Genomic DNA, 20,475 nt, shown 5'->3' on the forward strand with positions numbered 1-20,475 from the left:
CCAGTAGATTCAAGAGCTTTGATTTTCCAGTTTGTTTTGCCTCGTAATACATGCTATTTAGATTACCTAAGCAAAAGCATGTGGTGTTCAAATTCGAAGGGATTTAAAAAAAAAAAGATCTACGTGGCAATGCAATGTAATTTTTGAACCTATTTTATAATTGCAAGAGTAACATAGTTGCTATCATTCTAGTAGTAGTAATTGTTGTCATAGTTACAGAAGTTAAACTTCCGTTGACTCCCTCTCAGCCTTTACAGCATCACTGGTACTGCTCCGCATCCCGGAAGTTCAGCATCATCTTCTTTCAGGAAGAGACGCATTACAGTCTGTGCTTTGACAACAGCGGGGACTGTGACATAAATATCGGTCTACCCAGCTGGAATTCACTCTACTTTGCCAGCGGCAATCACCCGAAAAGGGTAACCTAATAATTTCAAGATATATTAACACTTGTCAGTTTCGTCTCGTGTGTCAGCGAGCTAGCTGTCCTACCAGTATGAAGATTAGCTAGCTAGTGACTTGACATGACTTGGCCCGTTCACAAGCTAATGTTAGCTTCTTAGCCATCTTTAAGAAAGATAAACCTAAGGGTAGCTGTGCTAGTTTCGACCGGAGAAGCTGCACCTTTGCTGTTTTGCCATATATTCACCGTGAGTTGTTCTCATAGTATGTTATGTTGGCTGACTCGATAATCATGCATTTGTGACTCGGTCATTTTTCCACTTTTTTCATTTTTTTAAATCTTAGTTAATTAAGGGTTGGGTCCTAAGAAAACGCTGTAGATGAGGTTTGTTGTTTCACCCTCGTTAGCTTCCGGTGGAATATGACTGGGTGACAGAGGTGCAAAAAAAGCTGCGTTCCTCATGACCATGCAGCCGTGCACGTGCACACCTGCTTTTTGTTTGTTTTGTTTTGTTTACCCCACTCTTTGCCACCACTGAAGGCTGCTTTTGTTGTGCTGCAAAAAGACAATTGCCCCTCTGCATAGGTATTTACAGGAGTGCGTGAAGGTTTGCGAACCTTGTAGAGATGTTTGTGCCCTCTTGAGTATGATCTAAAACATTGTCCTACTTTTAGGACGTGTGAGAATCTGATAAAGTTTTAGGTTTTTCAAGCATCATGGTAGACCTGTTGTAGCGGTGGGGTTGAGCCTTTATAAATGCTAATACTTTCCACACTACTACCGTTACTATACAAAGTTATATTCATCCAGCTAGTTCCTCAGTTTCTTTACAAGAGAATAAGAAAAGACAATGTATATATTGCATTCCCATATTGCAATTGAATAATAATGATAATTATATATGTGTAATGTATATCCTTCTCTAGGTTGTGTCTGCTTGGTGAAAGAATAAGCCTTTATGTCAACAAATGATCACCATCGCTTACTTGATTGAAGTCCTCTAGAGCCAGAGAGAACAGAATTCTTTTTCACATGCAAGGTAATGTATTTTCTTCTCTGATGAGTTAATTGACTATTTAAGTACTTATTTATTAAGTATTTATTTTGTATTATTATTATTATTATTTATTATAGTACTTAATCTATATTTATTAAGTACTATTTAAGTCTTATTTTGATGTCCAGGTCTGTCCATTAAGCCAACTTGGGAGGCTGCATGGCAACAGTGATACTACTGAGGCTTGTTTCTAAAATTGCAAAGCAGAAAATTCAACTTTGTTGTAAACACCACGGACGGCAAGAAATTCAATATTTTAATACGTTTGACTGTTTCTTTACGTTTTCACATACACAGACTTACTTTGTTTTTTACATTACTTATTCTTCTCTCATTTTAGGTTTAAACTTGTTCCTCTATTTACTTTCGAGTGCCTTGCTTAGTTTTCTTAACTACCAATCACCAAAACAAACTCTTTGTATGTGGAAACTTGCTTGGCAATAAAACTGATTCTGATATATTGATGGCAGATATACAGTATCAGAAATCCTCCTGGGCTCTACCCCAAAAGCTGCTCTTATCTTTTCACTGTGTATATTACTGAGAGAAATACTCTTCGGTTCGCCTTAATCTGGAATTCTGTTGACTTCTCTCCTGCTTTTTTCACTTACAGACAAATGAAGTGACCAACTGGATACAATGTCATCATTCCAGGTGGTGGACACATCGCCTGGCAGCAGCGTCAGCATCATGGAAACGTCCAACTTTGCCCATGTCATCTTCCAGAATGTCGGAAAGAGTTTCCTACCCCAGGCACCCTTGGAGTGTCGTTACACCCTGACCTCTTACATTACTCCCCACCCCAAAGACTGGGTGGGCATTTTCAAGGTACCACACACGGTTTGCAGCTGCTCCTGCTCAGATCAGGCTTCACAGACAATGTCAAGTATATCAACTCAGCAGCAGACGTTTGTTAATCTGAATTATTGTTGTCATACGATATTTAGAAATTAGAACCTTTTCACAACCTTTGCCCAAGTTTCTGTTACTCAAATTCTGTGTAAAGGTTTTATTAATTGCTGTTAGGTTCGCACTTGGCAAATTAACACATACATCCGCCCTGAGGCTAATGGCTCAGCTCTTCACTACATGCTGACAACCATACCGCAAGCTTTGGTGTGGTTGCTCTGCATTCAGAAAGAGGAAGAGTGTACATGGTGGGCTAGCTGCAGTAGGTCTCTCTGGGATGGGGGGGCAAACATTCGGTGCTCTTTATGAACCACTCTGATTCTTATTAGAACCTCTTTTCCCTCACTTCACATGTGCGCTCCCCTCTGTCTTTCCATCAGCCTTTTTTACCTCCTGCGAACCATCAAATCCCCCCCCCCCCCCTTGTCCTGTTCTTTTATCAAGGCCATCAAATCTCACACGTAATTAACAGGAAATGTGAACTAGGAAACTTAATGTCTCGTAAAGTCAAAAGACAAACATTTTATTGTTGTTTAAGAACTGACTTCAAATCCACCGAGCTCAATTAAAAAGGAATAAAGATGCGAGGTTTATTTGGAAAAAGGACGACTGGAAAATGTAATCATGGTAATCCATGCTAATGAAACCTGTTTGATGGCTTGGTCGTCATGCAAAGGAACAAGTAAACCACACGTCTTTTATCCTATTGACGTAAACGACTGTCCTTTTTGTGTCTTATTTGAGGTCTTATTTGATAAAGGCTGAGCCATATCAGATCATATAGTAAGCTATGAGAATGAACCCATTCCAGCATGAAGGTGTCAGTGTTTATGTGCTTTTACAAACAGTAACCATGTACCAGAGCACCAAATAAAACCGTTTTATGCTTTGCCCTTTGATGTTGAAAGCTTTCATTTAAAAAAAAAAAAATCAATAGGTTCGGGGGATTTTTTAGAATTTAATTTTCCCACGCGGCTGGAAAGAAATTGTCTTATCTCCAAAGTTTAATTTTCTCCCACAGGCAAAATCTTTGTGCAGAGATGACTCAGGGTGGGAATATTCCCTTCCACTTACCTTTCACGTGTAAAGGCGTTACCTGAAGGGCAGAAAGAGGCTGAGCAACAAAGCTGCCCTGCTGTGAGGATGAGTCAGGTGGAACAGGCAGGGACCGCTCGTATGCGTTGTGTAAAGACACCTCCTTGTGGCTGAAATGATCCATACAGTAAAATCATAAGGATTGTGGTGTAACAAACTTGTTCCGAGACGGTGGTGCCCTGGAGCAGTACTCGCATGTTGTGTTTCCACAGTAAACACCAGCAGTGTACGTTCTAAACAAGCATGTCGCGTTTCCTCGAGCATCTATCCAACATGGTTTTGTGCCTCAGCGATATAAATATTTGTAATTCAAATACCCATACCTGAGGTTTAACTCAAGAGCACGCACATAAATCTCTTGCAGAAAAGGAAAAGAAAAAAAAAAGGGGGGCGAGAAACATGGAGGTTTTTGGTTGTGGCATGTTTGTTGGGTCGGCAGGGAGAAACCCGTTGTGTGAGTGTATAATTAAAGTGTCATCATGTTGTCCCCTTACACTTTGGCTTGGTGATTGATAGCTGCTTTGCCTGTGATTATTTTATAACATCACTCCTGCTCTGGAATGTCACACCGTGCCTAACCAAGTGTCAGTCAACTTCACTCTGCAATTAGCAATTATTGATGTCTCTTCTGTCTTTAGCAGATACATGTGAACGCACAAGGAAACCTGGCAGGAAGCCACGGGAGGTGGAAAAGAATGTTCTTGGCCCAGATTTTCATGTTGACTATTACCATTTGTTTGCAACAGCATTATACTCCATATAATTTGACTGATAGGGGGGGTGCACTGCAATTGCAGTTATCAGATCTGCAATTTTGACAAAGGTTTTAAGTAGCTCAGCTGTTTTACAGGTGGAGCTTCCCAATGCTTTGCCTTGACTGACCTATTGATTGTTTTCTACCTGAATCAGTCTAATTCTAGATACCGTTGCTGTCGTTGATTGGATCACGTCATTACGGGGGATTGTTTTATGTGATCGTTTTGTGATTATGTTTATGATGTTGGTGTCATCTTTCTGAAAAGAAAAGTTTTTAATCTGCGATCTGTTATTTGCCGCACAATAAACCAACAGCCTCAACTGCAATGTCTGTGATTACTACAGTAAGTGGCAGCTGTTCAAAAGGAACATGTCCTTATGGGTTTTTTATGTAAAAAAAAACAACATCTAATAGCACCAGTTAGTTGAGTTGGACGCAGCCTCAATCATTTCTGAAACATCAATGAAAGTGAGTGTCTGCATGAGTGGCTTTGACAGGAAAAATGTATGATGCGGGACCTAATTTCTAGTATTCATCATGCCCTTCTATCGTCTGTCACCTGACAACACTGTGACATCTAGGGAATTACATGTCCATTGTCATTTTGTATAAAACTTTCACCCCGTTTTCATTTTTATTATCGCCATTTCTTCAGGTGGGTTGGAGCACAGCAAGGGACTACTACACCTTTCTTTGGTCTCCAATGCCTGAAAACTATGAACCAGGAAGTACTGTGCACAGGACTGTGGTGTTTCAAGGTACACATACACACACATGTAAACCGCTGTACAGACCCAGGGTATTCCAAAGTAACTCCTCCATTTTACAGTGCATATAAAAACCAGCACTTTTATTTAATAAGGGAACACAACCGCAAACGGCGGCCTGGGACCTGAGCACCTCTCAAACCACACGCGCACACACACACACACACACACACTGAGGGTCTGCAGACCGGTTTTACTGGGCCTGGAACGGTCAGATATTACACAGTGAAAATATGAGAGCATGCCGTGGTGTGTTAGGAGTCAGTAAAAGCGCTCGGCTTCTGGGTATTCGGTGCTCACTCCCCTTAGTCTCAGAGCAGCAGGCCTAAAGCTTGAGTGTGGCGCTTGGATTAGATCTGTCGTTGGAGTGTAACGATGTTCCGTTCGAAAAAGTCATCACGCGTCACTGCTCCCGCGGGACATTTAGTAAATGTGCTTCTTCGATAAAACGGAAAAGTTCAAATGTATGAGAAACAAAACGCAAATTTGAGACGTTGCCTCTCTCGTTTCTGTCTGTCGCAGGTTATTATGTCCCGAAATCTGACGGGGAGTTTTACCAGTTCTGCTACGTCACGCACGCTGGTGATATCAGAGGAGCCAGCACGCCGTTCCAGTTCAGGCCAGCCACGCCCACTGAAGAGCTGCTGACCGTTACCGAGGACGACAGCAATTCGGACATACTGGTCGTCACCACCAAAACCGGCCTGCTTGAGGTAGACTACACAAGAGCAAGGTCTTTGCTTATTTCTCATCTGTTTGGTCTTGACCTCCAATAAAGAGACCAACGGTGAACTCTGACCTCAACAAGCAGGGAGAGAGGATGAGAGGAAATTCCTCTTTTTGCTTTATAATTTGTTGTAGTATTCTCTAGACAGAAGGACACAACACACCAGTATCTGCCAGGTTAATAATGTATCTCACAGCATTTTTCAGGTGTCTTAACAGCATAGAAAAGAAATTCGAGGACAGTTGACTTAAAGACTTAAATATATTTGCTTTGAGCTATACGTTTGTGGTGTTATGACTGTTTCTTTGCATATCCACTGGTGAACTGGTTGTGTGTGTGTCCTCAGAAATAAAACACTTTTTAACGTTGTATATGTGACTGGGTGTTGGATGCTCTATTTGTCAGCAACAAGCTGAGCTGCACTTGCTTTAAATCTTTCATCACTGCTCCCAACTTAGTGACTTACCTTACATGTGCCGACATGTTGGCCAAACTGGCACATTTTCATGAAAATGAGCAGTATTTGCATGAAAATGTCTTTCAGTGGAGCCGATTGGTTGCTGGAGCGCAAGGTCAAATAACATGTATGGTTCTGATGTAATCTGTTGTAAGGAATGCCTGTACGTTTTGTAAATCTTTGTTTCTCTCCTTGTGTCCGGCAGCGTGTGGAGGAGGCTCAGCAGGAGCGCAGGGAGCTGCTGAAAGCCATGCGCCTCCTGCAGCAAGAGAAACAACAGCTGCAGGAGGAGCAGAAACGACTGGCCAGGGAAAGGGAGCAGGAGAGGGAGACGTGTTGCCTGCTGCGGACACATAACCAGGTTAAAGAAAGGAAGGGGGGTAGGGTAGGGTAGAGCAATGGCAAGAATAGAAGCATAGAGACATTATGTTTTCAGCTGCACACACACACGCACACACACAACAATCATTATCGGTTGTAACAAAATTGTCTAGATGGAGCTGAAGTGTTTCTACATGCATCTACATAATTACTCTTTCCAGTCAAAAGCTCTTTTCAAAACACTGTGAGAGTAGGTGAGATGGTTTCTTTTATGTTTGTGAGCGGTTGTATCCAGTTGTGTGTATGTGGAAGTTCAGCCGCCAAATGTACATCTGCATGGAGCCGGTTCCTCACCAGTGATCATAGTGCTGAAGACTTCAAAGGCCTACATTTATGAATAATCTGCGTCCATGTTTGAGAAACACACAATGAGCTGCTGCGCATGTGTGTGTGTGTGTGCGTGTGTGTGTGTGTGTGTGTGTGCGCGCGCGCAAACACGCTCAGTCTCTCGTTCCTTCTTTTAACGACCTGACTCAGTGGGCCAGAACGGAATTGGGACGCAGTTTTCCCGGGCATCTGGCGTCAGGGACGATGCCATCGCAACCACAGAGTGAACAAACATGACGTCAAACACGCACACGCTCGTACGCACGGGTGTCACACTCACATTCAGGTTCCACACTACAGGGCCCCTGTGGTGTGCATTCACACGCACCAGCGCGCACAAATACAAACACGCTTATTATGCCACCCGCTCGCAAACCCTTTTAGCCTGTGTGTGGAATGAGAGGAGGGTAGTCCACAAAACCGCCTGTCTGAAAAAAGAGCCCTGCCCAGCCTCAGGGACAAACACCACGCAGTCACGCGATTCAGTGGCCACTGCTTTCTTACTATTTTCTTTCTGTCTGTCTGTCTGTCTGTCGGCTTTCTTTTTCCGCATTTAGAGCTACTTTATCAGCAAAATAAGAACATAAATAGTTGACCCAAAATGAGTTTACATTTAAAAAGCTCTTTTTCCTGAATAAAATGATTCAACTTCTTTCCTGGCAGGACGAGTCGGATTCAGGATTTTTGCTTGTCACGTTGCTCATCTGAAGAGAAGCAGCTTTTGGCGCACAACGCTGAAAAAACGTTCAACCCAACGAAGCTTAATATTAGCAAGAGTTAGTTGGCAGAGAGAGAGGGTGAAACACTGAAACTGGCCAAGAGTTCTGATCGTTTGAATCTAGTCTCATATCGCCCCCTGGTGTAGCTCTGTGGAGTAGATCCACAGTGAGAGCAGGCTGCTTTGAGTTAGTCCGCTGGTCTTTTTTTTTTTTTTTTTTACGAAGGACAAAATCGCCATAAATTAAATGGTAATACACACGTGCACACACACACACTGCTACCACCATGCTGCTTTTCATTCAACAGGCATGTCCATCTGTGGATATACGACTTGTGCACGTAGGTGTGTGTGTGTCTTTCGCAGTGCGTTTACAGAGGGTGCGTCAACTCATGGCACTCTGATGAAAATATCCTTTGAGTTTAACATGAAAACATAAGTACATATTTTGTGGCTGCTAATTTTACGACTACACTTTTTATAAGGTCTTTATGCACTGCTAAAGTGCTTCCCAAACGCCAGCAGTAAAAATCATACTGCAATCTACGCAGAGCCAAGCCCACAGGGAAACAGGCCTGAGTATGCACCGGTGCATGCGTGTGCGCTCGATCTTTTTTTCATGGTTGGTACACTCGGTGCCGACTGTCTATATGTCCTTGAATGTGCAGCTGTGTGTCTGGCTTCCTTTGGGAGGGAATCTTATGGACAGAAAGTAGGGTGCGTGCAGAGGTATGTTGTTCTGCCACAACTAATATTAGTTATGGATGATTAAATGTCTTTCAATGCTGATTAGCAGCAAGTTCAAACAAGGCTTTCCCTGAGCAGGAGCAGAAAACAGACTTCATGTGGCCTGTTGTCTATTAGTAGGAGTTTAATGAAAGATATTCAGTTCATTCTGGACAAGTCTTTCCCGTTAGCGCTAACCGCGTAACCTACCGTTTGTTCGTTTTCGGCCACAGAACATTCCAGTAGCTGGATATTCTCAATGTGTATGTTGCATCCATCAACACATTCACAAGTCATGATTTGTAACAGGTGATTTACGACCGATAAGATAAGGCTTTACAAATGCCCAGAGGGGACATTCATGTATTACAGCTGTGTCAGAACAGTGTCGTTGCAACTGAGGAGACTTTAAAAAGCTCGTAATGACACATTAGGTACGTTCTGTGCAAATAGACACATGAAAAAAATTATTAGTCAAGTTGTGCGATTGTTTAAGCAAAAACTGGAAACAGGCCTGCTCCGGATTTATGAGTGTCGCACAAGTGCATATAAGACTAATTCAAACCTGCGTGACATATGCACATGACAGTACAGAATTGCATGACATATTATCATCTGTTAATAATCAGAAGGACTACATAAGTTCCAACTTTTTTTCCCTCCTTGCAAACGTCGGCCCTCCTGCTTCAGCTGCTGCGATTTGCTGCCTCTCTCTCCTGCAGGAGCTGCTGCGCTCGTCGCAAGGCCTCTCAGAGGAGAGGGAGGAGGTACGGAGGAGGCTGACGGAGGCCACGGACCGGGTCCGCCAGCTGGAGGAGGACCTGCTGGGAGTCACCCAGAGAGGCCTGCAAAAGGAGACGGAGCTGGATTGGTGAGCGAATGCTAACGTGCAGTTTCTGTGAAGAGCTGACTGTTGGAATAAGTGCGGTTGGGGGAGCTGTCCACCTGGCTGTCTGTTGCCTTAACATCTTCATCATGTTACTCATCCCATCAATGCTGATTAGTTGGACCTACAAATGTTGAATTTATGTAGAATATGTTCGCATTTATGTTCACCTCCCACATCCAAACACTTTGAAAGATTTTTTTCTTGCATCTGGCGGGTCCTATTAGGTTATTTCAGACTGTACATACACATACTATTGGTAATGCTGTTGAAGACGACCCTTTTGTTGATGAATGAAAAGCAAGATTGTATAAAGTTATTTTTCGCAAAGGACTGTCTTCACGTCACATCTTCAGGGCCCCCACCAAAAGATCGAAACCTTTTTAATGTTGCAGTCTTCGGGATCGTTTGAAGAAACTCACAGCAGAGAGAGACAGCCTAGAGAGCCAGCTGAAGAATGAGAAGGATGAGAGAGATCTCTATAAGGTGAGAGAAAGCTCGTTGGTGGCATCGGAGCCTCTTGAACGTGCTCGTTCCTGCCTGACATGGCGCCTTCTGCCTCTCTGCTTTGGTCTCTACGAAGGTCCACCTGCGCAGCACTGAGCTGGAGAACACCAAGCTGAGTGCAGAGCTTCAGATGCTGAAGGCAGTGGAGCTGAACAGGGAGGTGACCATCGCTCAATTCCAGGAGGAGCTGGAGAGGCTCAGGGCCTGCGTGGTTCAGCGAGACAACCTGGAGAAAGAACTGCTGATACACAAAGCTGACAAGGTAGTGGGGATTGTTCGGAATCTTCCTGCAGTTACATTGGGTGTATCTGTTCTGTAAAATCAGTGATTAAATTCCTTGTCCCTTTTATTAGGCAGAGCTGGTACGCGTACGCGAGCAGCTTCGTCAAACTGAGGAGCAGCTCCAGGCATCCAGGCAGCAAGCCTCCCTGCTCGCCTCAGAGCTCCGTGACTCAGCCTGTGCCCGCGACCACACAATGACGGAGCTGTACCGCGCCCGTGTGGAGGCTGACAAGCTCCGTGCCAGTCTGGCTGATGCCCAGGCAGAGTGCCAGCGCATGGAGAGCCAGCTCGACCGGATGAGGAGCACTGCGCAGACGGAGGTGGTCAGTGTCCGACCCCCCCCCCCCCCCCGTGTTGCATTTCTTTTCTGTTCAGTCAGTTCTCCTTCTTTCTGTCTGTGTTTTCGCTTTTCTTTAGAGAGCAGACTTTCATTCCTGAGTAAATGAGAGTAAATTTAGCATAAAAAATGTGTTTAAAGCTCATCTGTTTTCAGATTTAAGCTAAATTGAGAGCGCAGTAGTAACAAAAAAGACAGGGCAAAACATTTTTAACCGCAATACAAAACAAACTTCTTGGAGTTTGGCTTATGTTTAAAATTCCTTTCTTAAATTCCTTTTCTGATGTTTATTTTTAGCGTATATTTTTTCACATGCGTGTCTTCTTGTTTGCGCCCTCGGGCTTTAGGGTGTTGGGACCGGCGGGGATGTGACTCCCAGCATTGTGGTGGTGTCGGAGGCAGAGGCCGAGCTGCAGAGGGAAGTGGAGGAGCTGAAGCTGCGTCTCCACATGGCTGCTGAGCACTATAAGGAGAAGTACCGGGAGTGTCAGCGCCTCCGCAGGCAGGTGGCCAAGCTCAATACAACAGAGTCACAGGGGGTGAGTACTGTGTGGGAAGACTCTAAAAAAGACCCGGCCAAAAAGAAATTTCACTTCCTGCCGCTTCCTGACACTTAAAAAAAAAAAAAAATATATAAAATATATATATATATATATATATTTTTAATGCACTTGTTTATACTTCGCAGGAGTCAAAGAGAAATGTGTCCACTGAGACCACACAGGAGCCACTGACCCCTAGTCCAGAATCACCTACAGAAGGTACGAGTGCAGAAGTATACCTGCTTATTTTTCAAAAACACCGGCGCACCTTCATGAGTTGTCTTTATTCTCGCAAGAACTTTGCCTCAAACACTTAAAAACTAGTTTTAAGAAACAACTTTTAATATATTTACACGGATATCTGCACAAACAGACACGGGTTTATGTTGTACCAGCATCGAATTTAGTTTTGTGTGACTGATTTACTGTTTTTAACTTGTTTCTTTTATTTGAACATCCAGGAAGAAATATTTCATTAAGAATGTTGAGTTACTAACCGGGTTGTCAGTCGATCACATCACATTTAATCGTTGTTACCTCAAACACGCCACAGAAAAAGATTTACCCGGCATTAAATAAGATTAAACTCCTGCATCCTCTCTATTTAAATGCCTGTTCCACCTAAAACCCACAAGTTGAAGCACATTTTATGGAAATTGTCAACGATCGCTCTCTGGAAATGAGGAAATCAGAAGTGGATGTGTGTGACTCAGTGAGTGCAGCAGAAATACTAATTACATTTATGTGGTAAAACTCCCAGACACCTCAGAAACATTCCTAATTGTTGCATTACAATTCAGACCGCAAGTCTCACCCTTATCCTAAAAAGCCTTCACATTTGAAAATTTAGTGGGGTTTTTTTTTTTTTTTTTTTTACAGAAAAAATCGCTATTGCAGCACTACAAGACGCCGCAGCCATGACAATCACTCTAGAACTCAATAAGAAGGGACTCTCATACGCTGACCAACACATCAGAACAGAGACGGAGGAAAAGCAGAGAGAGAACACGCCGATGGAGAATGTTGCAGCTGAGAGGGACGTGAAACAAATGGAGGAGAGAAAAAAAGAGAACGAAGAGGGGGAGAAGAAGGACAGTCTGCCAGAGGAGAGCCTGAGGATGACGAGCTGGGTGGAGGTGGGCGACGAGAGGCTGAGTGCCACAGAGACGAGAGAAGCGGAAGCTGTGAAGGAAGGGGAAGAGGAGGAAGAAGAGGAAGAAGAGGAGGAGGAGGAAGAAGAGGAGGAGGAGGAAGAGGATGAAGAAGAAGAGGAGGAGGAGAGTAGCACAGAAGAGCCGGAAAAGGAGCAGACGCGCTCGGTGGTGGCTGAGCTTGCGCTGATGGAGGAGAAGTGGAGGGAGCAGTGCGCAATCAACGAGACGCTCAAACAGCGGCTGGCCGATGAGGAGGAGCGATTCCGAGTAAGCCTCTTAACAAACACACACACACAAGTCAAAGTGGTGGATGACATGAAGTAAGTGGAGCCACCCATAAAGCACACTCGGACTTGTTTGTGGATTGAAGTAAAAATCTACATGTTCCAAAGTTGCTGAGCAAATATGACACGAAGCACCCAAATAGGTAGTTTTCTTCTGATCCTCTCGGCATAACATTACCTCTGCTGTAGCAGATAAACCAGGGTACTGCAGATATGGATTCTGACAGTATTAGATAATAGTTTTCGGAGCCTCAGCTTTCATTTTGGAGGGTTTATATAAACGCAAAGGAAAATGTGGGAGTTTCAGTGCAGCCCTGCAAAAAAGTTTCCCCCTCCCCCATCAGGCCTTAACTGCAGCCTCCTCCAGTTCTTTGTTGCTGCGGTGTCTCTCTGTCTTCGGTCTGTCCTTCAGCCACTGGAATGGAGATCCACCGTGTAGGATTTAGATTGTTGTCTCACAGCCAGTGGAGTCATGTGATTGACTGTTCCACTCAAGGTTATTTCACCTCTTGGAAAGTTCTTTAAGTTGGTTTCAGATAGTTGAATGATGAATGCCGAATGATCAAATACCATCCGCTGAGTGCTGACAAGCCCAAGTCATAACACCCCTACCAGGTTTGATGTATGGGTTTGGTTCATGGGTTGTGCTTTTTTGGGGGGAAGCACAGTGTGCTCAGTGTGATCGAGTTTGACTTTTGTTTAATCCATCCATAAATACTACAGGGCTGTCACTGTTGTGAAACTCTAGTCGATGGCTCGGTATACAAATTACTGTAGACTTTCTTTGTTTTCTTTTTTTAGGGTTCTGCTAGTAATCGATTTCTTTTTACTTTATGTATGTGGGATCAACTTACAACAAAAAGCTATTTTAAGCACACCATTTCCTCTGAGCAACAGAAAGAATCCCTCATCAGCGTGCCGTACAGTAGGAACTATTACATGCATGGAGAGAGGAGACCCACCAGCAACGTAGGCCAATATTGGCATAACCAAGGGTCCCCTGAGTCATCTCTAACTACAGGTTTATCAGAAAGTTAAGTTTTAGGCCTAATCTTAAATAGCTGACTCCACAGGAGAGCAGCCTAATAACTGAAGGGTTCACACCCCATTTTACTTTTAGAATCTCATGGAGCCACAAGTAAGCCTGTCCTATATGTGTGAAATCTACCTTTGGAAAATATGGCCCTATCAGGTCTTAGGATAGGATGCTTTGTCGTTAAAAAGCTTCACATGTGAGGAAATGTATTATTCAAAGTTATTTGGACATCCTGATTAAAAAGAAATGAGCCGAGAAACGGTTTCCTGCATCTCTCTGATGCACAATGCTCTGCATTTAAACGGCATCACACCGATGAAATGAAATCCTACATACAATTAATGAGGAATAAAAGATAAACACACGTCTGAAATAAAGGGCTGGTTTGGCACCGCTGCAGCAGAGATCAGAGAAGCAACAAGATTGTGTCATTTAAAGAGCAAATTTCTTTATATATTACCAAAAAATGTGTGTTCGGGGAGCTGTTTTTGCTCACTTCTTTGTTTTGTGTGGATGCCGGATGCTCCATCATTTGATTTAGTGCCTTTTTTATGATTGAGTGATTCACAGATCAGTGTTAAGTGGCTTTCGGAAAGAAAAAAAGAACACATTCCAAGTGGTCTGATAGGATGACTGGAATGAAAACGAGTGACAAAGCAGCCAGTGTCCGAAGACGAACTTTGGAAGACTTTCAGAATTCCCGTAAAAATCATTGCTCAAACCACCAAAACATATTACGAGAAACAGAAAGAAAGGGGAGCCTCGCCACTTTTTGCGAAGCGCTGTGTGTCAGTTCGTCAGTCGGTTCTTTAAACTGTGGAAAACGCTGTGGAAACGCCCAGTTCCTTTTAAACAGGTGAAGGAAAACGTTGGTTATGACGATTATGCAAAAATGATCCCGATCTCATCAGTCGTTAGTTAAGTTTTTAGTCTTTATTCCCTAATTCTGCTGGTTTCTCTTTATGCAGTCTGCATAAAGTGCGTCCACGGATGTTCTGGACCCCGGGCACCACATCACATACCAGTGTGTGCGCGTTATTGAACGGGACGGTTCCCTTTTGTGTGGAAATGTCTGCCAAAGCACTGACTGGCATTTAATCCCAGTGAGTGAGCGTGTGTTTACCAGCGCCGTAAATACAGCTCTCCTTTGACATTGATAGAGTCTCCTGTCTGAGCAGAGTGCCCGGGGCCCCGAGCCTCTTCTTAATGGCCGGAGACCGACGAAGGAGGCAGACGTAGAAGTCCGTACTTTACGGCTGTTTACATCAGCCAGCCGGAGGATGGTGAGAGGGAGATGCACATGAAGGAGGGGAGGCACAGAAATGCACCGCTTTAGACTCCCTTCACCTGAACTTAGCCCTCTAATGCTGAGCCGTAAATTGAAATGAAAAGAGAGGAGAACGAGAAAGGTGGCGGGGGGGCGGGCGGCGGAGATGAAAGAAAATTAGGGGGGGGGAGGCAAAAGAAGCAGGCAGAATTTAAGAGTGATGAGATCAGGACAGACGGACATGAAGCAGAAAGAGAAACCATGGGAGAGGAGGATGGGTGGATTTGGAACCTTTGAAATGGAGTGAAATAAGAGAAGAGCAAGCAACTAGCAATGTAAACTATCCCACCGGGTCAGTTCTCTCAGAGAGTGAGAGATTTATGACGACCCCCCCTGACCCGATTCATCTTCCTCTGAACACTGACCTGGTTTCTTTGGTTTTACTTATGTGTTTTACAGTAAACCTCACACACTCCACACTGCAGCAGGTTAAATAAAAAACAGATCTTTTGCTCCCCCTGCTCACGTGCGTGTATCCACACTGATTTTCTTCATCAGTTGACACAAACTGGGAGCAGAGGAGAGAGGTTCTTATCAGCCAGAAAAGATCCTCCTTTCCAGTTGGGGTTCCATGCCAGGGATCTTTACTGAGACCTCTTGCCTTTCAAAGGAACTGCTATGGGTTACAGAAGTGGATACACTTATTTGTGGTTCACAATTATGAGCTTGTCCTGTTTCCTGTTTTCTAATCTTCGTGTGTGTCCCGTCACCAGGTGCAGATGGCAGAGCGAGCCAGCGAGGTGACCGAACTCAAACGCAACCTCGCCAAGGCTCTTAAAGACAAAGAACAGCTCCAAGAGGTAAAACTGTGCAGATGCTCTAAATTAGTTGGGCTTCGGGTTGTAGTTTTACTTCAGAAGCAGCAACATTTTCAACACACACCAAGCTGAAAGACACTTTAAACTGAAGTCTATAACAAAATCACTACTTTGAATTATATGCACTTTATATGCACGTGTCAAACTCAACACTCCCCCCCCCCCACCCCCACCCCCACCCCCCCACCCCCCCACCCTCTAATTAATACATCTATACCTGCTTCTCTCGCCCTCCGGTACGGTGCCATTAGACAGTGCAAATGCCACACGACGTGTCTGTTTCACCTTCCCAACCCTGGTTTAAATGTTAAACCTGATAGCAGCGCACTAATGAAGTCATCAAGAGAGGAGATCAGGGAGGAATAAAGAAAGCACAAAAAGGGAGAGGGTGAGCGCCTTCATCAGCGAAAGCCAGAGCAGAGGGAGCCAGAGTCTGACACCCATTACAGTAATGAGTAGGGTACTAATGCTCCTGCGTCAGATAGAATCACAAAGGGCAGAAACAGTGTTTAGGGAAGCTAAACTGGAAGCGAGAGGTGCTTACTCACCTGGTTCCAGGAGGGAAAATGTGGGCAGACTTACTTCGAAAACTGACGATGACTGCAGGTCTGTTCTGATAGCACGTAAACGTTTGTTATAACGTTTGTTATAACGGTGTTATACACGACTGCGGAAAGAACTTTAAAAGAAAGATAAACGCAATGTGGGAAAAAAAACCCACGACAAAACAAAAGTGAGGAGAAATGTCTCCTCTAAATATTAGGACACGACCTTGAACATGTACAAGTAGGAAAGTGAGTGTGTGTGTTGGCTGACGGATGTTTATAGATACTCCTGAAGTACTTAGTGTTCGATACATGTGGTACCAGTTTGAATTGCATGATGGGAAGTTTGATTAAGTGCTGGCTCTGGATGCTGTGTCTCCTCTCCAGGAGCTCCAGCGTTACATGTCCAGGCAGAGGGAGCAGGAGGCAGGAGCTCAGGGTGCTGAGGTTAGGCAGCCCATGCTGCTGCGTTACCCCCTGCCGTACCCTCAGGACCCCTCCCCCCCACCGCTGGTGCCACAGAGGCCCGCTGAGCTGCAGTACGGAAATCCTTACTCCACTGACACTACAAGAGGTGGGGGTGATACATCCTCAGCCATTAATTCTTCCCACCCTGCACCTCAGCTGTTTGAACAGCGATGCTTCCTCGTCTTATTGTGTCTACAGATCGGATGGATGTAGCACTGTCTCCTGAGCACATGTCACGCCCCCCGCCCGAAGCTCCTCCTCCCTGCGCCCCTCCCTGCGCCCCACCGATCACACCGCCCAGCCCTGGTCCTGGAGCCCCAGACTGGGACCCAAAGGTGGTCTGCATCCAACCCTCGCGCAGCACAAGTACCCCCGAGAACAGTGAGCATCAAGCAGAGGAGCCTTTAAACGTAAGCAGCACGCTGCCTTTAAACGAATCAATAACCAGACCGGTGGGACATTTCTTTTCATGGAATTTAGTGCAACACGTCCACCAACAAACCAGATATTATGCTTTATGAATAAATGTGTTGTCTTTACATGTCAGTGTGCTACCAGAGCATCATTTTTCACTGCTTTAATTTGGCCTCTTACTCGTTTCGCTCCCAGCCTTCGCTTTCCCACCCGAGCTTTGTGTTTTGCAGCCAGTGAATTCCTGTCATGTTAATCCCTCCTTAACTGCACCTCTGTCAGTTGCTGTCTCTGGAGCGCTCCTCCCTCACAGGTTGAGGAGAAGTACAGCTTGCCCTTAAAAAAACGGAGCTCTGGACTCATTTGCATTGAGTTCTAATTAATGTCAGTCCCTCAGAGCTCAAGAGGGAGGGAGATAATGAGAACTGAGAGAGTAATTAGGGGAGGTTTTGCATAGCGGTAGACCTGAGATCCGTATCAGTGTTGCAGTATATCTTTCGTTCCTTAGGAGAAACCAGAACACTACACAGTGGAAAATACAGAACCTTCATAGCTTCATAGTGTTTGTAACGCACGGAGCTGTTTTTAGCATTAATCGGCCATCATTTCCTGTCCTTTTGTGTGTGTCCAAGGTGTGTGACGGTGCTCAGCAGTCGTGTGATCATCAGTCCAACAGACGCAGCGAGGCGAGGGGCAGTTTCTGCTTTGACTCCAGGTAACGCCCCGACTTACAAACACAGAGAGCAGGACACGCTGTAGATAAAGTTGTTCAAAGCAGATGCCAACCCAGTAGGATGGGACCTCTTCTCTGTGCATCAGACAGCATGTGTGCCGATGATGGGCCTCATAAGACTAATATAAAGACAGTAAATTCAATGAGCTTTGAAGGTTTGTGTGATCATTTTCCCAATATTTTTGCCTCACATGCTTACAACTCCTGTATATAAACAACTATACAACAAATAACAAGAAGGTTTTTACACTTAAAGATGTGTAACTGTAACGCCTTTTTCATCTCAATTGTTTTATTCCGTTTAACGGAGCAGTAAAGTAGCTCATGGGGTTAATTCTACCGGTTTCTTTCAAATTCCCATTTCTCAAATTTTAAGCAACTGGCGTTCTCAGCCTAAAGCTCCTACAACATGGCTGAGAAAGTGTCATTTGCGTCTGTATGTTGTCCAAGTTACTGTGGAGGGAGGGCTACCCACTCCACTTCTGTTACTGGTCAGCTTCAGCAGCCTGAGCAGGCACTGGTATTTGCACATTTTCATTCTGGAGCCTTTTTTTTTTCTTTTTTTTTTTTTTACGGGCCAGCGTCTGCAAATTTAACCCTGATGTTGCCTCAAAGCCGCAAAGACAGACAGAAGTCTGTCGGGAAGTTAAAAGGAAAAATATTGACTGTGTATATTTAATAGTTTTCAGGTTTTTGGGGTTTTTTTGTTTGCTAAGGTGTGTGTTATGACTGATTGTCAGGAGTGTGCGTATCGGACGGAAACATTACGATGAAACGTTGCAGATCCCCGAAGACCAAATTACATAACTGCTGCCACAAGCAAAATGTCAGTTTTCTTTTTTTTAAGTCGGCCCTTTTAAACCCCTCAACTTACTTGATGATTAAATTTCACATCTTGATTCTGACCCTCTATAAAAAATTTAAAAAAAGCAGCTGTTGTATTTGATTAATAATTCCCCCGTGGCTCACATAAACATCTCTTTCATGTAGATTGATTTCTTTTATTTTCATCCCTAAAAAATGAGAGCGAAATCGAAAAACTTCTAATGGGACAGCTGAATGGACACAAAATAAATATGTGTGTGTGGGGGGGGGTTGCTTCTCAAGAAGGCAGAAGTTTCTGGATTTTGTTAGCTGCGATCTGGTCTGTTGAACAAAAAGACACATTTTTCACGAGAAAGCCAAAAACATTTGGGCTCCGGGCTGAACTCGCTGTCAGATCACTTACTGATGTGTTTTTGGTTTGTTTTTAAGCCCATGAGTAGGTTTTCTGTCTCAGCATATCTTCCCTTTGTCATGTGAACTGCGCAGAAACTCTCTCACGTCTTCCTCATCTCTCCCGGCCCCCGCTTCTTCCCCTCTTTCCCAGCAGTGACGTTCACAAGCGCTGCCCGCTCTGCGAGGTGATCTTCCCGCCGCACTTTGAGCAGCGCAGCTTCGAGCAGCACGTGGAGAGCCACTGGAAGGTGTGCCCCGTCTGCTCCGAGCAGTTCCCCCTCAACTGTCAGCAGCAGCTCTTCGAGAGGCACGTCCTCACGCACTTCGACGGCCACGTGCTCAACTTCGAGCAGATCGAGTGAAGGACGCAGGGGACGAAGTCGGGGAGTCTGACACCGTCAGAACCTCTTAGTTCATTTTGATTAGGGGTCAGTTAAGTTGTCTTGTCAAAAGAACAATCATTAGCACTTTTTTCGCAATCCTAAAGGTTTGAAAGAATGTAATCGACTGCTGAAACGGAGCAGAGTTTGTAACGTGGCGGCTCTCATACCAAGGTGTCGATCCAGGGTAGCTTTTACTTTAATACGCCAATGAGTAAGGAAGCAGTAGTGCCGCCATTCTTTACTTTTCTATCAGTTTTATGCTCCTTTTAAGCACCTTTTAAAGTGCATGCTTCTAGTCTGTGATCAAAAAACAATTCCCAACCACAAAATTCCTGTTATTTCTTGAGGGAATTCTCGCGGAAGTTTGAACAGTGGCTTTAAAGAAAAGAAATCAACATACAGCATAATGTGACAAGTGGGCCGAGGCGGGTGTGTCACCTTTTAGTTGTCCACAGAACTTAAGGCTGGAGAGAGAGACGTGTAAATGCTGAGTGTGTGACGTGTACATATGAGTTTTCCTCCGATGCTGTTGTACGTGCGAGTGTTTTGCGAAGATGTCAGATGGTTTCAACAAAAACAGCACTATGTTTTCATGTATCTGCACTAAATAAGGCTTTATTCTGAATGTACTGTACATAAGTGTAATTAAGTAGAACCCGTGGAGAGACCTGTGAATTACTGTCGTTAACCTGTCTCCGCTTATCGTTACCTCCCTCATGTTTAAACGATGGAAAAAAAAAAGAAAAAAAAAAGTGATGTTTCACTTCCTGTTGTGCACTTTCTTCTCCTGAGTGGGTCTAAAGCAGCCGGGCTGAGAGGTGACGCGGCGCGTTTTAGACAAACGGACTGCAGGACGTCGCGCTACCGACACTTTTATTATTCACTCTTTTTTTCCTGTTTGTTTTCGTTCAATCGAAACTATAAAGAAGTCGCTGCTTTGTTCGTCAGTGTGTCCTCTTGACCGAATGTCCTGTTAGTGTGTCTTCACAGGGCTCGTCTGATGTTGTCACTACGAAGCTCCTCCCGACAGTGTTGCGTTCGGGCTTTTAAAAAAAAACAAAAAAAAGAACCGCACATGCCCGGCAGTCTCCAGGCTGATCTGTGTCTGTCACGTGTCTGACTCCAACCCTTTTCACCCCAGAATGTCAGAAAGCTGGTTTAATTGTGTACTGCAAAGATCTTTATGAATAAATTCCGCTTCTCTAAATGCATTTTGCTGC

The 20,475-nt window shown here is 44.4% G+C and overlaps 1 protein-coding gene across 3 annotated transcripts; it reads left to right on the forward strand.

Moving 5' to 3' along the window:
* Nucleotides 1-302: 302 nt before the first annotated feature.
* Nucleotides 303-20,462, forward strand: tax1bp1a (Tax1 (human T-cell leukemia virus type I) binding protein 1a). 3 transcript variants are annotated; one of them, XM_072369910.1, is made up of 18 exons: nt 303-419; nt 1,330-1,442; nt 2,074-2,288; nt 4,877-4,979; nt 5,511-5,701; nt 6,378-6,533; nt 9,047-9,195; nt 9,606-9,696; nt 9,794-9,979; nt 10,071-10,322; nt 10,684-10,875; nt 11,025-11,097; nt 11,758-12,299; nt 15,393-15,479; nt 16,430-16,616; nt 16,709-16,920; nt 17,554-17,636; nt 19,024-20,462. In XM_072369910.1, the coding sequence occupies exons 3-18, from the start codon at nt 2,100-2,102 to the stop codon at nt 19,232-19,234; spliced, it is 2,904 nt and encodes a 967-aa protein (XP_072226011.1). In that variant the 5' UTR covers nt 303-419; nt 1,330-1,442; nt 2,074-2,099; the 3' UTR covers nt 19,235-20,462. The 3 variants fall into 3 exon arrangements, with proteins under 3 accessions (XP_072226011.1, XP_072226012.1, XP_072226013.1); XM_072369911.1 differs by having other exon boundaries at nt 19,027-20,462; XM_072369912.1 differs by lacking the exon at nt 15,393-15,479.
* The last annotated feature ends 13 nt before the right edge of the window (nt 20,463-20,475 follow it).

Source organism: Leuresthes tenuis, unplaced genomic scaffold (genome assembly GCF_036924035.1).
Source record: "Leuresthes tenuis unplaced genomic scaffold, fLeuTen1.0.hap1 SCAF_18, whole genome shotgun sequence".
NCBI lineage: Eukaryota > Metazoa > Chordata > Actinopteri > Atheriniformes > Atherinopsidae > Leuresthes > Leuresthes tenuis.